This window comes from Heloderma suspectum, chromosome 4 (genome assembly GCF_057233095.1).
Source record: "Heloderma suspectum isolate Gila_16-S chromosome 4, 16-S_ref, whole genome shotgun sequence".
NCBI lineage: Eukaryota > Metazoa > Chordata > Lepidosauria > Squamata > Helodermatidae > Heloderma > Heloderma suspectum.
The window spans coordinates 145794775-145813708 of NC_139461.1; the positions used below are offsets into that span (position 1 = coordinate 145794775).

The 18934-nt window shown below is 46.5% G+C and overlaps 1 protein-coding gene across 1 annotated transcript in view; it reads left to right on the forward strand.

The window, feature by feature from the left end:
* Positions 1–18934, forward strand: part of PSD2 (pleckstrin and Sec7 domain containing 2) — an 86558-nt gene that overhangs the window by 36365 nt on the left and 31259 nt on the right. Inside the window, exons 9-10 of the mRNA XM_084848167.1 lie at positions 11801–11991; positions 14020–14090. Of these exons, the coding sequence (XP_084704293.1) occupies positions 11801–11991; positions 14020–14090 (262 nt within the window). The remainder of the gene's footprint in view (positions 1–11800; positions 11992–14019; positions 14091–18934) is intronic.

Below are 18934 nucleotides of genomic sequence, written 5' to 3' on the forward strand. Positions count from 1 at the left end.
ACTCCACAGCATACATACCACCATCTTGGATCACATGGCTCTACTCACCAAATCAAGCATCATGGGGGTATAAGATGGTGGCTTACATAATGTGAGTGCTCTAGACAGCAACTTCAATGCTCACCTGGGGTGTCTTCACTCTATGGTGACAGCCGCTGACACACTGCTGCCAATGCACGCAACTTTTTTGTCTCTAGAAAGCTGATCAGCTCAGGAGCAGGAGTGCCCATGGACTCTGGAAAACCCAGGGGAGCATTAACACCCACACTATAGGAACCATTTTGGATGCTGATTCCTGTGACCTTATTTGAGGGAGTCACTATTGAGGATACCAGCAAAAAAGGTAATGGAGAAACAATTGCACACAAGTGCTATGAAAAACTGGTTTTGAGCGACCTGGGTCCATTTCTTCTTCACGGTCTCTATGCATCACACATATGGGCTTCGCACCTACATTAGGGATGGGTGAACTCACCCTACCCTGCATCGCTCGCTGGACCCACTCTGTCCACCCAACTCTGCTCGCTGCATATGGTGAGCTGCTGGGCGGTCCACAGCCTCCTGGTCCACAGGCACCATTTGTGTAAAAATGGGGTTTGGGCTTTTTCGTAAATAGCCATTTACACAAATGGCGGCCATAAAGGGGTCATTTATGCAACATTACAGGCTGGGACAGGTGTTCAATGGGATCTGCACTGAGACATACCTACTACTGGGACCCCAGGTGCGGAGGACCGCCCAAGGACAAGTATTACCAGGATCATCTGCATTATCTTAGATGGACTTCTCCTGCTCGATCCTGAGATCCCCCCAGTCAGCAACCATCTCCTGAGCTCCTGACCAGGGACTGTTTCTGGCTCCACCACCTGTGCCTTTACAGAACACTTATGTTCTGCAGTGCCACCAATGCAGCCATCGGTCAACTTCGGTCCCTTGGGTGCTACCAGCCACTCTTCCACACTGCCTCTTCATGATTAGATGATGCAGTATAGCCACCTTCCACACTCCAGTCTTGAACTCAGCTAACCACTGTTGCTGCAGGCACCAAGAGTGACATCACAACCTCTTGACAGTGACATCGCAGACCTGTTCAATGGACAACTATCAGTCAGACCCAACGTCTTATTCATCCTCCCTGGCCCCATCCACTTTGTCACCAGATGGGGCAGTGGGTAGTCATGACCCAGCTTCTCCACCGGAAGACATGGGCCCATTTTCAGAGCAGATCCTGCTTGGCTTAGAGATGCAGCAACCACTGGTGAGACTAAAGAGAGTAAAATCTTTGATGTGGTCCATACAGGAGCTTCAACTCCAATTGCAATTCCCCTCCTACTTGCCCTTTTGCAGACAATCCAACAGTCCTGGAAGGTGCTCTCTTCCATGACCCCGACATCAAGGAGGCTGGAGAACATCTAACGGGTGCAAGAGAAAGACGCCAGTTTTCTACTTACACCCCTGCCTCCTGTCATAGTGGAAGTGGAGGCATTACAGGGAAAGTCACAACTGGTCCACTCTTCCCCACTGGACAAGGAAGGGAGATGCTTGGATCTCATGGGCCATCAAATCTCTTCTGTGGCCTTTGGACTCTGAGTCTTGAACAGGCAGCGATGCTGCACTACCAGCTCTTATGGGAGAAAGTGGGAGCTCTGCTTAATCACCTTCCTGAGGACAAGGAAGAACTGGCAGTAGTGTTTCAAAGTGGGGTTATGTGCTTGTCCCATCAGCAAATCACAGCATCAGATCAGGCCAATTGTTATGCCAAAGCCATGGTTGCCTCCATGGCAATAAGGAGGCATGGCTGGTTGTGGCTGGCTGAGCTGTTGCAGAAAGCCCAATCCCGCATTGAAGACCTTCCGTCTGATGGGGAAGGATTGTTCAGTGTGAAGATGGATGATGCTGTGGACTCCGCCCCAAAGCCAACAATCTACCCATTATAGACAAGGCAGATGGTATTTTCACCCTTCTTCCAGTGGCCTTGGTCCCCAGCTAGACAGGCGATCCAACACTTGCTAACCCTGGCTCCAAAGCAGCAATGCGCAATGTCCACATTCCATCGTCCTTGCAGGAAACAGGATGGTAACGATGAATGCCGTCTGTCTGCCTCGTTCCCTGTCTTTGGAATGCCTCTCTTATCTTTTCTACAAGCATTGACCCGCATCACACTGGACTCCTGAGTCCTGTCCATCGTCCAAAGACATAACAGGATCAAGTTTGACACCCTTCCTCCCATCGGTTCTGTCAAGACTATAACTCCATCACCAGCACTGCAGACAGAAACAGAGACTGTCTTGGTGAAGGGGGTGATGGAGCACATTGGCTCCATGATGGTTTCTACTCCTGTTACTTCACCATTCGAAAAAGGATGGAGGGCTTAGACTGTTCATGGATGTCAGGGACCTAAATTCATTTACCGTCACCAAGAGATTTCAGGTGTCAATGCTCCCACTACGGTGCAAAGGGGAGTGATTTGCGTTGGTGGATGTGAAATATGCATATTTCCATATTGTCATCAAAGAGAAGTACCAGCGCTTCCTTCGATTTACCACCAGATGCCACGTCTGCCAGTTTTGAGTGTTGTCCTTCGGATTCGCCACAGCACCAAGGGTCTTCTTCACCATGTTCATGGCAGTGCTGACTGCCCACCTTCGCATCCAAGGAGTTGCTGTCCACCGCTACATTGACAACTGGCTTCTGGCAGTCTTTATAAGGATGGGATTCGTGAGGTTGATTTCTCTGACATGCCGCTTCTCCAGGATCTCAGTCTGTACAGGAACATAGAAAAGTCATATGTGAACCTGATGCAGAGGAACCAGTTTATTGGGGCCATGTTGGATTCTGTGGAGGGCCAAGCCTTTCTTCCTCTGGATCAGACATCAATGTTGACTTACTATGGAAGGGAGTTATGTATGCAGACAGTTACTAAAGTACTGCACATTCAAAGACTACTAGGACTGATAGCTGCAACTACTGCAGTGGTGCCTTTTGCATGTCTATGGATGCAGGTGCTCCAAAATTGGTTTGTCTGTGTGTTTGACCCAGCCGGGGATGCACATTGAACCCATCTTCAACTGCTCAAGGATGTTGGCATGGTGGATGGACCCAACAGACTTGTTAGTGGGGATTCCATTTCTACAACTGTTGCCATCTCGGATACTTATGACAGATGTGTCCCTCTCAGGATGGGGGGCTCACTGTGGGTCCTTGACAATACATGGGGTGTGGGCAGAGATGAAGGCTGCACATCACATCAACTTTCTGGAGTTACTTGTAGTAAAAAAGGCTCTAAGGGCATTCGATATGGACCTCAGGAGTCGCTTTGTTCAAGTAGTCTTGGACAATACCACCACCGTTTTGTACCTGAACAAGCAAGAAAGAACGGAGTCTCTTCCCTTAGTCAATCTCACCCTTCACATCTTTGACTGGTGCTGTGGTGCATCCCCTGTTGAATCAGAGTAGTAGCAATACATATTGCTGATGTGGACGATATTATGGCCAACCAGTTGAGTTGTCCTTACCTGCCATTCCACAAGTGGGTATTGGGCAGGACAGTACTGGCAGACCTATTTCATCACTGAGGAACTCCAAAAGTGGATGTGATTGCTCAGGTGGAGAACACTGCTTGCCCAAACTTTTGCAGCAGAGTGGGAGTGGATGTGATGCCTCTCGGGATGCTTTCACATTCTGGTGGATGGGGACATTGTTTTACTTATTCCCACTCATCACGAAAGTGTTGACGAAGATGGGGCAGACAAGATGAACTGCATGTGTGTGTATGTATGTATGTATGTATGTATGTATTTACAATATTTGTATATTGCTCCATATCAAAAGATCTCAGAGTGGTGAACAGCAAAAATAAAGGAATAAGACACCATGTTAAAACAACTAAAACATTTTGAAAGAAACAAGTTCTAATAAGACCGAATTTAATAAAGTGCAGCTGGTAACTCAAGGAAGGCTTCCCGAAATAGCAATGTTTTCAGGAGGCACTGGAAGGAACCTTGGTGCCTGCCTGACCTCCAAGGGCAGGGAGTTCTACAGGAAAGGGGCCAGCCCTTTCCTGTGGAACTGAAGGCTCTTTTCCTGGTGGACTTCAACAGGGCCATGGGTCCATGTGGAACCACCAGGAACATGCCTTCTGATGACCTGTCAGGGATGCTCTGACTTGGATTCCTGCACTGAGCAGGGGGTTGGACTCGACGGTCTCGTAGGCCCCTTCCAACTCTACTATTCTATGATTCTATGACCTCAGTGACCAGGCAGGCTGGTAAGGAAGGAGGTGCTCTCTCAGATATCCTGGTCCCAAGTTGTCTGGGGCTTTTTATACTAGTACTAATACCTTAAGCCTGGCCCGGTAGCAAATAGGCAGCCAGTGCAGTTCCCTCAGCGTGCTGAAAAGAGGCAGCTCCTGACAACAGCCGAGCTACTGCATTCTGCACTGGCTCCAGATTCCGGACCAGCCTCAAGGGCAGCCCCACATTGAGCACACATGTAGTTATAACCCCATGGTGGCCAATGCAACAATGCAACAATGAACCCTCGTTCATGCCCTCTTCTTCATCTTTCTCGGGATGAGTATGTCCGACTTCCTTCGATCCCAAGCCTTCTTACTCGGGAATGAGGCAGGATTCAGTATCCGGACTTCGGCACACTTCTCATGACCATATGGCAGATCCACTAACCAGGGCGCCCAGTCCTGTTTCTGCAGCAGTGCAGTGCATAATTGATGCAGCTTGTAAACCAACCGCAAGACTCTCCTATGCCCATAAGTGGGCAGCATCTTGTTCGTTAGCCTCTGTTAGCAGCTTTGACCCTGTTCAGTGCTTATTGCACAAGGCCCTACAGTTTTTGCTATCTCTGTTTGACAAAGGCCTGAAACCTGCCTCCCTGCGAGTATACCTGGCTATCACAACTTATCACCTCCTGGTAAATGTTTTTTCTCTAGACTCACATCTGATGGTCAAGCAGTTCCTCTGGGATATATGAAATGTCACTCTATCTGTCACCCAGTACCAAGGTGGAGCTTGTCTGTTGTTTTGCAGGCTTTGACTGCCAAACCATTTGAACCACTTGTGCTGGTGGAACTCCAGCTTATTTCTTGGAAGATGGCTTTCTTGGTAGCTATTACTTCAGCTGATAGGTCTGTTGACCCACCGTATATGACTTTACAGCGTGCTAAGGTGGTATTCTGGCCCGACGTGAGGTTTCTGCCCAAGGCAGTGCCCAACTTTCATTTAAATCAGAACACAATCCTCCCTGCATTCTTCCCCCACCCCCACTACGCCGCTAGAGTCCTCACTTCATGCCTTGGATGTCCAGAGAGTGCTAGTATTTATAAATCAAGGACTGAATCCTGTCGGCTGTCTCCTTGGACTGATCTACATTGCACCCGCCATCGCAATGAATTCAGTGTCCCATTGGGTTAAACGCTCTCGCATTAAAACATGATTATTCACACTCACCTATTTTCCCCATTGCAGTGCTTCATCGAATGCGTGAGCTCGGTTCACACTTGAGCGCTGTGCTGTTTTCCTGCACGCGCTTGTCTGATCTCGGATGCTAAGCAGGGTCGGCCCCGGTCAGTAGTTGGATGGGCGACGACCGCCTGGGAATCAGGCTTCCTGCACTGAGCAGGGGATTGTTGTATACCTTCAAATGAGATTAAGTTTTACCCCCTCCTATTCCCCGCTCAGGATGTTTTTTAAAAAATCAAGGCGTTATCCTTGCAGAATCGGGGCTTCTCCGCGATGTTTTTTTTTTCTAATTCAGGCATGATCTTCAAAGCTTCGAAGTTGTGAAGCTTCACAGCTTCGAATCTTCGAAGATCATCCCTGAATTAGGAAAAAAGAAAACATTTCGGAGAAGCCCCATTCTGTGAGGATAATGCCTTAATTTAAAAACACACACATCCTGAGCGGGGGATAGGAAGGGATAAACCTTAGTCTCATTTGAAGGGATAGAACAACCCCCTGCTCAGTGCAGGAAGCCTGATTCCCAGGCGGTTGCCCATCCAACTACTGACTGGGGCCGACCCCGCTTAGCTTCCGAGATCAGACAAGTGCGCGCATATCCAGCCCTTTGCTTATTGCTGAGGAAACGGGGACTGCTGAGGAAGCTATGCGATCAATAGCTGGAAGAAGACATGGGGCCGTCGAGAGCTGTGATTGGACAGGAGGGAAATACAAACACCACCATATATGGACAGGCGGGGGAGGGGACTACGACCGGATATGGTAGCGAAGGTGGAAAATCAGAGCACATTAAGGGGAAATACTGGGATATTAGGGTATTGAAAATGGGAGCACGGAAGTGGGACATTCCGGTTCCAATTCGAGGCGGCTACTGCGTAGTGTGAAAGGCGGGCAGTGAAACCTCATTGGAAGTGAAAAAAGGTGGTAACTTTAGATCCAGCCCTTGTTTCTCCACTAGGGGGGTAAGCACCAGGGACACTTGGTGGAGTTGCAAAGACTGTCTTCTCGGGTGGTCCATTGTATAAAACTGACATATTCGTTCGCTGGTCTCAACTTCCAGAGTAGAGATGTACAAAAATCACTTACCTTTCGGGGATTATGCTGATGGTGTGGGGGGAGGCGTTCTGTCCCTCCCCCCAGAATCCTCGCCGGAGGGGGAGGCACTCCATTCCTTCCCCCCGGAATCCTGGCTGGCCGGCTGTGCTCTGCAGCGATTCTGCGGAGCTGCCGGCCGGCTCTGCCAGCAGTCGGACATCCGGTCACTGGCTAGCAGGGACGCAAATGGCGGCGGCCGTAGCCGCCGCCATTTGCGTCCCTGCAGTCAGCTGTGATAGGCTACGTAAATCTTTACGTAGCCTATCACGGCTGAGTAAAAAAAACCCCAAAATGCGCGTACGCAAATGGCGGCGCCCATGGCCGCCGCCATTTGCGTTCCTTATTTTGGCACGTCTTACTCTAGGTAAACATTTACGTAGACTAAGACGGTGAAAATAAGGAACGCAAATGGCAGTGGCCATGGGCGCCGCCATTTGCGTACTCGCGGGGTTTTTTTGGTTTTTTTTAAGTCAGCCGTGATAGGCTACGTAAAGATTTACGTAGCCTATCACGGTGTTTTAAGATCTAGCCATGATAGGCTACGTAAATCTTTATGTAGCCTATCACGTTTTTTTGTTTGTTTGTTTTCTAAACCTGGAAATGGTGGCGGCGGCGCCCTGTCAGAAGACTGGCCGCCGCCAAACCACCGCCGCAGCCACCGCCAGAGCCTCTGCCGCCAGGAAGATCCGCCCCAGGTAAGTCCTGTCCTGGGGGGGTGGCGGGGGGGTGGCGAGCCATTCCACCATCAATTTCGGGGGGCCGAATGCGCTGGCATTCGGCCTCCCCGGGATCCGTGGCGGAACTTTCGTACATCCCTATTCCAGAGCCAGTGAAGAGCCCATTCCACCCATGCCGTGGCAGCAACAGAGGCACTTCAAAGACGAATTTCCCTCACTCAACTGTGCAGGGTGGCCTCAAGGTCGACAATGTCTACTTTCAGTAGCCATTCAGGCTCTATGTGCAGGCCAGGTCAGACTGTTCCTTCAGACAAGCTATTTGGTCTGCAGGGTTGCAGTAGGACACTGATCCACCTCCGGTAAGTTGGCTTGCTACTCCCCCATATGTGTGATGCACAGAGACCACAAAGAAGAAAGGCAGGTTGTATACCTGTCACTGTAGTTCTTTGAGTGTTCATCTGTGCATTCACACAACCCACACACTGTCCGCACTTTGGTGTTGATGTCAAAGCTGATGTTCGTACTTAAGTTCCTCTTGGTTCCGAGGCTGTGATTCTTGGTCTCAAGGAACTAAGGGAATAGGCGGGGACCCACTAGGGATGGTAGGGAAGCTCCCCCACACAATTCCTCAGCTATAGAGGTTTTCCGAATGGGGTTCCACGCAGGTGCAGAGCCCATATGTGTGAATGCACAGATGACCACTCAAAGCATTGCAGTTCCAGGTGAACAACCTGTCTTTGCTGAACAATTCTCCCCCATCTAAAATTAATATTTCAAGGAAAAATTGCAAATACTGAGTTCACATTCTACTTGATGAACACATTTAAAAGAACTTTAAATGGAACATATTAATAAAATTAGGAAGGCTGTATTTACTTTCAAAATCTTACAAACACTTTAACAGCTGGGTTTTTTCCTCCTATCAAATGCTCCAGTGTAAGGGCTCTAGCCTCCTCTGCCCCAGCATCATTTCTATGCTGTGAGGTGGTTTGATTCATAATCAAGGGACAGGATTCATTTTTTGGAGTGATGGCATTCTGTTCCCTCTAGCATGACTGTCAGTCCAGTCTCAATTCTGCAGCTCTACTGTGAAAAAACAGGTAAATCTTGGGGAGAGGAGCCTTGCTGCCGAGGTTGTAGCCTTGCATGTAGGAAAGGCCACATCCAGCATTGGCTGATTCTCAAGAAAACAATGTTTAACGAATGACACGTTGGAGGCATGCGGGATAATGGAGTGGGAGGTGGGATAAGCTTGCTTGTCCTCCATGTTCCATTTTAAATGACTACTTGAGCACAGGTGCGGAAAAGTGCTTGTTGTTTCTTTAAAAAAATCATTTTTAAAATGTCAGTAATGCTGAAGACATGGTGCACATGTTGTGTGTGTTTGGAAGGGGAGAGCGAAGTCTCACCCTTAGTCAGGTGACAGGCATCCTCCAATCAGGTGATTGTGACAGTCGCTCAAACAGCAGCAGGGACATGGGCCTGAGGGGAAAATGGGGCCAACCAGTAATCTGATTAGAAAAGGGTCCTCTGTGTATAGCTGTAGTAATACACGGGAGGGATTTGTGTAAATTTCACATAGTGTGTTTTTTTAAAGCAGAATCTAGTTACAGCCATTTAATAACATTGAAAAGAGGCCTGTACACCTTATAGCTAGGCTTGCCAACTCTTAAAATGAAAGCATTCTGGCTGGTCTGAGGGCACTGCTGTTCAGGGAGCCTAGTGCAAAACCTGTCTGGTGCCCTAAGGTTGCGCTGCAGTCCTATGCATGTTTAGAAACATAGTTGGCTGGGGAATGCTGGGAGTTGTAGGACTTTTTTCTGTGTAAACTCTCTAAATTTGTGCCCTAAGGTGACTATAAAAGGAAACAGCCGCTGGGCGGTGGGATGGCATTGCCCCTTGCTTTTCTGGGAACTGCCTCCAATTTTCCAACAAACTGGCCAGGCCATTCCCACACCTCCCCCCAGTGGTTGGCAGCCCCCCAAAGGCACAATAAACCAACGGTTCCTGCCTGATTGGGACTGGAAACCTCAGGCCCCTGTCAAGCCGCATTACATGGATCATGGGCTCCTTTCAGCTTGGTGGGTCACAAAGTTGTGCAGGCTGGGTCTAATGGAATGAAGTGAAATTTGATGAAGCTACCTCAGTTTCTGAGGAAATCCATGGCTGGCTAAAAGGTAAGAGGATTTCCTAATGGCATGTTTGGGGAAGGTTTTGCACATTTCTAATTTTAAATGTTCAGAGTATTGGAGAAATGGCCACAAAACTCTTTTGGGGGTGGCAGTCAAAACGTATTCTTCTTCCACTGAAGTCTGTTTTGCTTTAGAAAGAGTATCTCACTGAAACATTAATTTAACTAATCCTCTGGAAAGAACCATACATCTGTCTCCATTTGGCTGTGTATAAAGCATTGGCCTTTTGGGGAAAGATTATATAAGAGAGTTCAGAGAAAGTGCATCTGATCATTGGGTTAATAAATAAATGCTTACAGGGATAAGAAGAAATAATACCCATCCAAAAATACCCATGACAGGTGAGCAACTCATTAACCTTCCAAGGCAGGAATATGTTTTCCGGAACTGACACCCTTTGGTGTAAAGGGATAATAAAAGAAGACACTATCTAGGACATTTCAACACCTGAGCTCTTAATAGAGAGATCTCCCAGCAGATGATGGAGGTAACTTTATGCTTTGATTATCCCCCTGCTGTTACATACCTTTTTCTGCCAAATGGTACACAATATGTGCATCAGCCACAACATGTACTCTTGCTTACATAAAAGCTATATTAGGAGCAAGCAGTGCCTCAGGAGGCCGCCATGTTTTCTGGTTTTGAATCAGTCCCTATGGGTGGCTTCACATCTTATGGAGAAGCTCTTTTTTTTAGTAAAAGGAAGTCTCTGTTCCTGTTTCCATGCTTCATGTGTCACATATGAAGGAGGACATATGCATCGTCTTTATGGGAGATGGGTGGTCACCTATTTTGGTATAGCTTCTGACATATCTCTATCTGGCACATCGCAGCAGAAGCGTGGAAGTATAATGGGCAAAAGTGCCCATTAGCACAGAACTGCCCAAAGCAAAGGGTCAGTGGAGCCTTGATCTCCTAGACTGCCAGTTTGAGCTGGAAAGATTTCTGCTCTAGGCCTGAACTACAGCTGCCCAACATAATATTTGGCCCGTTGGTTTGAGAAGAAGGTTGACAGAAAGCATGACACACACTTTGTTTCCACACATCCTAAGACAGAGTGTGCACATCTGTACTACCTAACAGAGGCACAGGGAAATAATCCAGAGGTTCTCAAGCTATTGTGCTCAGGATAATGTTCTAGAGGTCTACAGAGCCATAGCAATATTAAAGAAAAGAAGGTTTTGATGGCAACATTTATTTTGTTTTTATATTCAGAATCTCTAGGCCACCTTGTGCCAGGAAGTTTATAAATTATTAAATATAAGGCTATAGCACATTCCATAGTGAAATATTCCATTACAAAAATAACTGAGATATCAAGGTACATTTACATTAGTGTTGTGCATGTCCCCAAGTGATAAATTCTAGAGACAACACTCCATTGCTTACTTTGGGTGAAAGCACTGGAGTTTTAGGGTACCTTTGTAATTTGAGCTGTGCGAGCTCCCTCTAATTTGCCCAGAAAATTAATTGGACTGAACGTTCCAGCTGAATGCTTGAGAAAGCCGGAGATGGTTTTTGAGTTCCAGTTCTCCCATCCAAAAAAGCCTTACCTTGGGGAAGGTGGGGAGGGGAACGGACAGCTCCTGTCATCACAGGAAAGGCCCTGTTGGTTGCCAAAACAGCCCTCTGGAATTTGATTCATGACAACCAGCTGTGCTACCTGCAGCTCCTGTGAAACAGATGGAGATGATTGTCTCCATACGTTTGCATAGGGGCTGCTTTCTGAGGTTGCACCAAGAAGAATTGCTGGGGGGCAAAAGCCCACCCCCACAGGAGGCTCTCTTACTTCCAAGGTCCCCTGCAGGAGGGTTTGGCTTTTGCCCCCAGCAATAGTTTTTCTGGGAGGCTGCACGCAAAAAAAACCTCTGGTGCAAGGCATTTCCCAAGCCATATTGACCTGTTCAGAGGAACAGCTGTTAGTGCCAGTTCCAAGTGACTCTGGGCATCTGTACACCAGCCTAAAACCCTGCATTTAAAATGGGGCTGGCTGCTTCCCTTTTAAATGCAGGAGCATAACAACTCCCTTTTTCACCTGCTTCCTTTCCTCCCTCCCCCCCATCTGAGTCGTCCATTATCTTTCATTGATCTCGCTCCTGTTCTGGCTGCTTTGCCTCTTTTCACGGAGGGAACTCAAGCGGAGCACAACGGGGCAATTTGATAGCTCATTATCTACAATCTATTTAAAAATGGAACAAGGGGCATTTAGTGCAGGAGACGCCCTGGGGGGTCACAGCATCATGTCAAGAGCCCGCAAACTTCCAGGAAGGAGCAATCTCAGTGGCAGGATAAAAGCTCTGTGTGAAGAAAGCCCACTTCCACCCTCCCCCTTTAACCTTTTAATTTATTTTGCTTTATTTCCAAGTGATGAAGACGAACTGAGAAAGTCCTTGTCAGAACTGGTGGATGATAAATTTGGTGCCAGTGCAAAGAAAATGACAAGGATAATTGACGGCAGTAATCCTTTCCTGGATGTTCCCCAGGCCCAGAATGCTGTTACCTACAAGCATGGCATCCTCACGCGGAAAACACATGCAGACATGGATGGGAAGAGAAGTAGGTATTATTCATCTTAGGTGATGGAAGAAGGGCAAGGGATGCATGGTGGAGTGGCACAGATGCTGCAGAAATCATGTGGGAATCTGGTTCTTCAGTGGTGCATTAATAACTAGCACTAGAATATATCATCCTTCTTGTTTGCACAGGAATTAATGTTACCCCTGTTTATATTATTGGTCATGACATGACAGCCACTTCCCTATAGCTTCCTCCCACAGTATTCGGTTAATGTTTGGATTCTGTTACATGGTTCCTTACTGTTAAGCTCACCCCAGAGAGAGCATAAGGGCTTAACTAATTTTATCTGGAGACCAAACAGATAAAACAGGAACAAAGCAATGGTTCCCTGCTACCTGCAGACATCTTCACCCCCAACCTTTTTGGGCTGAAGGAGACATTTGGAATTTTGAGAGAGTTTTGTGGGCACTTTCACAGCATGGCTGTCATGGGGGGAGCTTGCCCATTCACAAAATGGCCACTGTGGTGGGTGTCATCAGTCACAAAACACCCATTTCCAAGAAGACAAACTGGTGAGGCTAAAAGAAAAGCAACTTGCCCAAGAATCTAAGTACAAGGCAGAGGTGGGGGGCAGAGGTCCAAGGCACAAAGCCACTCTTTCGAACACACATTTTTCTGCTCCAGCACATGCACACTGCACAGGCAAAACACTTCCCCTCTCTCCCCTCTGCCCCCTCTTCTCCCCCACCCCCGGATGTTCCCTACTACCCTCCAGCGTGCCTTTTCCTTTTTCTGGGTGGCTGGGCATGCTTCAAAGCAAAGCGCTAGGCTGCAGCCGCCCAACATTTTTATTTTCTTTTGACAAGGGGCCCAGAGGCATTCTTGGAAATACAGATGGTGCTGGAGGCCGGCACTTCATTTTGCAGCATGCCAGCCTCCCAGTTTGTTTGTCTTTAAAAATCTAAATAAAGACAGGGAGCCAGGGGGGCGGGGGGCAACAGAGGTGACTCTGGGCAAATTGGTGCCCATGGGCAGCGTGCTGGGGTGCCATGTTGGGGACCCCAGGTTGAGACCCCCAAGCCAGGAAGTGACCCTTAAAGACACAGCAAACTATTTTACATAGGTATTCATATGCCACACTTACAACATGGACGTTGCCCTGCACATCTCCTGACCAGCCAACGAGTAGGTGGTGAGGGACTTCACCATCACCCCCCGCCCCGTGGTGCATGGCTACCAACATTACTGGAGTAGTGTGGGGAAAAGCCACAGGAGGGCAGCTCCCACACCAGTGCTGGCAAAAAGCCCTGGCCCTCATATGCACAACGCTACTTACTAGATTAATGGTATGACCTCTTGGCCAGTCTGAGCATAGCAGCTATTCCTTACATTGCTTTTTCCCCACCTCATGTTCTTGAGTATCTGAGCTGGTGGCTTCTATCCTACTCAGTCTTGAATCTGATCATCATGGGGGCAAGAATGAGATTTGAGAGTGTTAGGAGATTGCTCACTATGTCTTGGTAGTGTGTGCACAGGGAGTTCTTCTCCCCTCATTACCAGTTCTCATCACTGTCTCTGCACCTTTCACTACCTTCTTCAGTCCTGAGCAGTTCCTACCATGGGCCAAGAGTGGTTTCTCATTCATTATTTTGTATGGAGGTGAAGGACCGATCCTTCTCCAGTAATTAGTTCCCAACTACTTTGAAATGACCTGTCCCCCAACTATGAAAAGTTGGTTAAGAAGCTGCCTTAATCTGTTAGGTTAGCAAACTATTAGGTGTGTTGCTTCAAGGGGATACGTGGTAGGGCAGAATAGTAAACTCCTGTCCCCTAACCTGCTGAGAGACCTTGCCTTCCTTCCTGCCTTACCTTCCTTGCCATCACAGTCAGGGAGGGAGGCAAGGGGACAGGGAGCCATTCCATGCAGAGAAGCAGTGTTGATAACTTCATCCCTTTATTACCCCTCCCCATCTCAGTTGTTTTCTTTCATGCATTAAGCCACAAAGGGTATTTCTTTGGGCTTCTCCTGTGATGTGTCATAGTAATATTTGCCTACATGTTTTTCAGCTCCCAGAGGACGAAGAGGGTGGAAGAAATTTTATGCTGTGCTTAAAGGAACCATCTTGTATTTGCAAAAGGTAAAGATGACTGGCCACTCTGTGTTACGATGCTGTGGGTTCTTTCTGGGACTGCTAAGAGGAATGCAACGTAGAGAGCGCACTCCTGGATCATGCTACGGGGGCCATCTACCCTGGAATAGGACTTGGGGGCATGATGTTGCAGTGATTCCAGTCCTATTTGAATGGTAGTGTCTGAAGGTGGTGCTGGAAGACGTCTGTTCCATCTCTTGGGCATTGGCCTATGAGGTGTCTCAAGGTTCCATCTTTCCCCCCATGCTTTTCAACATCTACATGAAACCTCTGGGTGAAGTCATTGGAGGTTTGGGCTGAGGAGTTATCAATATGTAGATGACATTCAGCTCTACCTCTCTTTTCTATCTTTTAATCCCAAGGATAGAAATCCTGAAAGGGTGTCTCCGAGCAGTTTTGGGGTGGGTGAGGGCCAAAAATGCTGGAATTTAGTCTAGACAAGACAAAAATGTTGCGGGTCAAGAAATCTGCCAATCTGGATGGTGCTATGCAACTAGCACAGGATGGGGATGCACTCCCCTTTAAGAGGCAAGCATGCAGTTTGGGAATGGTCCTGGACTCGTTGCTATCTATAAAGACACAGGTGATGTAGGTGGCAAGAAGTACTTTTTAACTAGCTTCATCTGGTTCACAAATGAGGGCTTTATCTGGAGAAGGCAGACCTTGCCTCCCTGACACGTCCTTTGGCTACATCCAGGCTAGATCGCTGTAATGCACTCCATGTGGGACTGCTCTTAAAGACAGTTCTGAAACTTGAATTGGTGCAGAACATGGGCAGCTAGAATGCTTGTTGGAGGTAGCAGTTTCGATCCTGTTACACCCATTCTGCACTGGTTCCATTGGCTGTCTATTTGTTTCTGGACCCATTTTAAGGCACGGGTGTTGACTGTTCATGCCCTACATGATTTGTTATTGTTATTTGTTACTGGAAGAGATTATTGGAAGGGCACCCTGTACCCATATGACCTTCATGAGCCTTCAGATCGGCATCTGATCCCCTGCTGTCTGGTCCACCAGTGAGACCTACCAGGTTGATGGTCCCACACCACTGGAATGGTTTCTCCTCCCCAGAGAAATACATGTTACCCCTTTCCCTTTGCTCCTGGTTTTAAAGAGATCCATAAGCATTGTTTTTATTTCTGTTCACATTTGGATAATTTCACGGGGTGTAGCAAATATTTATCTTCTACTCTTATTTTAATAGCTGAAATTTTGTGCTATTTTAATAATTTGGACTTTTTTGTCATTGTATTTGTTATTTGTTTCTATTTTATTTAAAACATTTCTTGGCCGCCTTTCAGGGCAGAAGCCCTCCCAAGGTGGCATACAGCAATAAACATGCACGCAGGTAAAAAGGTATGCATTTTGCTATTGCATATAATAGGGATTCTTGCCATGGAGAAGGCAACCAGATGTGCTTTGCTGAAGGTGAGGGACAGCTTGTACAATGTCTGTTTTGTTTCAGCACTGGAGAGGGAGAGGCCACAGGTATCAAAGAACTGAAAGTAACATGAACAGAGTTCACCAAACGCTTTCTCCTTGCTCCGGGAACAGAGGGTGCCTTCATTCAGTTGTTTTTCGTTCGGGCCACTTTTTGTTTAAAAGGTTAAATATATGCTCTCAAAGTTGAATACAACAGCAGGGGTGAGCCCACCCCTTAAAGAGTTAAAATAAATTAATAATAACAACAACAAAAATGTAAACCTTGAAAACTGTTCCCAATTGGCTCAGGCAGTTAAGAAGAGCGTTTCTGCTAGTGATATGCCAGGCACTATTCAATAGGGGTTCGTGATGCTTACGCAGTAATGTTTCTCACAGTTCAGTTGACTTGTGTGGGCAAAATGTAGCATGCCTACCGCAAAGCACTCCAAGTAATATCTGGTGTTCCCTGCACCTAACTGCTTTTTTGTTACGCGATTAAGCGGTAGTCTGAATAGACTGGATACTGGGTACAACTTCAGATGCTCCTCCAGAGCCCACTGACATGATTTGATGTATCTCTTGGAGTACATAGATGTTGTGACACAGTTCATAAAAGCTGCCAATAAGAGCAATTAAACGTAGGAACAGCGTCACCATTTCCCATGATATCCTTGCTGACAAGATGGTGAAATGTGGGCTGGATGCTACTGCTGTTAGGCGGATCAACAGCTGTTTCAGCAGCTGTATCCAGTGAGAATTCATTAATGGCTCTGCATCCTCCTGGAGGGAGGTCTCAAGTGGGGTGCTGCAGGGCTCTGTACTTGGCTGTGTGCTGCTGAATGTTCTTATGAATGATCTGAAGGTATCTGAAGGATGAAGGTATAGAGGGATGGCTTCTCAATTTTTTTATTTGTTATTTTTATTTTATTTAAAAACATGTATATATTGCTTTATATTATCAAATATCCAAGGTGGTAGATGACACAAAGCTAGGAGGAATAGCCAGCACCATGGAAGACAGAATTTATTTATTTATAAAGGTTTTTTTTATATCCCACCCTTCGTCATAAAACAATCTCAGGGCAGTCACAATATACAATATGGCATCATTATAAAATCCAATAAAACACACAATATGCAATAAACTACACAAAAAATACATAATAAAATGCAAAATAAAGATCAAGATTGAAAAGGGTCTTGACAGACTGGAGGACTGGGTAGAAACTAACAAGATAAATTAAACAGATAAATGTAAAGTCTTTCATTTAGGTACAAAAATTTAAGGCACAAGTATAGGATGTGGCGGCAGAGGATGAGATGGCTAGATAGCATCACGGATGCAATGAATATGAACTTGAGCATGCTCCGGGAGAGAGCGCAGGACAGGAAGGCCTGGCGTGCTATGGTCCATGGGGTCACGAAGAGTCGGACACGACTGAACGACTGAACAACAACAACAATAGGATGTGGGAGACCTGCCTTGGCAGCCCTGCAAATAAAAAGGATCTAGATATCTCAGTGGATCACAAGTTCAATATGAGCCAGCAGTACACTGCAGAAGCTAAAGAAGCTAATCCAATCTTAGACTACATTAACGGAAGCATAGTGTCCATGTCGCGAGAAATAATAGTTGTGCTCCCTTGTGCATTCGACAGGCCTCATTTGGAGTTCTGTGCACCACATTTTAAGAAGGGCATTGGCGAACTGGAGTATGTACAGAGGAAGATGACCAGGATGATGAGGGATCTGGAAAACAAGTCCTATGAGGTACTGCTGAGAGAGCTGGACATATTTGGCCTGGAGAAGAGAAGTTTAAGGGGAGACATGATAGCAGTCTTCTAAAAGGCTGTCACACAGAAGGTGGAGCAGGCTTGTTCTCTGTTGCTCCAGAGGGCAGGACTAGGACCAATGGGTGGCAATTGCAGGGAAGCAAATGTTGGCTACACATTAGGAGATACGTCCTAATGGTGAGAACTGTTCAGCACTGGAATAGACCGCCTTAGGAGGTATTTAAGCAGCCATCTGTCAGGGATGCTGTAGCTGTATCTGCATTAAGCAGAGGGTTGGACTACTAGATAATCTCCAAGGTCCTTTCTCACTCTATGATTCTATGACTTAAATCTATAGCATGACCACACGCATCTTAGCAGCAAAGCTCAGAGTGGCTTATGGAAATAAAGAGCATCAGGAAGCACAATTGTTTTGCTCTTTTATTCTTCTATTTTGTAATGTCTGAGGTGGAACTTTTCCATTTCCCCCATGGGTGAGGTGTGCAAGCAAAATTTTTACCAAGAAGAACTGTTTATTTAAAATAATATACTTATTGTCATAATAAAATTAACTCTCAGTAAAATTGGCTGGACCCCCCCTCATCAATTTTTTTAAAGTGCACAACATAAAAGCAATTACACAGTAACAACAGAAACTAGCTGTACCCATTGCAAAAAAGTTTGCAACCGTGTGTGTGTAACTTATAATTTATTAACTTCATTAATCAGCTGGTTTACCCAATCTCGAGATTTCAAAACTTCATATTAAATTTGCATTAAAACTGAGATTGGTACAATAAGCAAGAAAGTTGTTCAGTTTTGAATGCTTTCTCAAAATAAAAAACAACAACACAGAAATCACTATGACCCACAATTTTGGAGTTATACATAATAGAAAAACATATTTTTCCAATTATTGTGATGAAAGTAGCCCCAAAATTGATTTTCGGTATTTGTTGCCAAATCTGTGTGGCAAATGCTTTAATTATATATATCTGCTCATGAGACGGTGATGGCTGCTTCCCACAGTGTTTTATCTGCTCAAGATGGTTTTTTGGAGACCTTGTCTCAGAGAGCTAACTTACGTGTTCTTGGTGTTAGGGAACAGCCTACACATCTTGGCCTTGCAGAGTTTATGGAAAAGTTTCTACGCGAGTTACTGGCATTGCCTTCAGATCTCCAGCTACATACTGAGTGCACTTATCATCTTTCTGGTTCTACGTGACGCTCCAGAGCAGGGCCTATTATTGTTCCATTTTTACGGGCCTCCGCTAAAGAATATCTGCTTCACATAGCTAGGCAGAAAGGAGAGCTCCAGTGGGGTTAAACTAATGACAAAATTATGCTCTATCCAGATTATAGCAAAGAGAAGAAGACAATTTACTAAGGCGAGAATCCTGGCAAAGGAGATTGGTTTGCAATATCATTAGGGATAGTGTGGGAGTCCGAGGAGGGGGTGGAGTCCAATGGGCTCCCCCCCACACACATCTGGCTTTCTGAAACCCACTTGACAGGCTGCAGCGGGCTCACTTCCCCACTCACGATCGGTGGGAGCGATGCAGGGCCATCTGTCCCCTTATCGAGCCGCAATGGTGCTCACACTCACAGCTCAGTTACTTCCATGTATTTAAAGTTGAG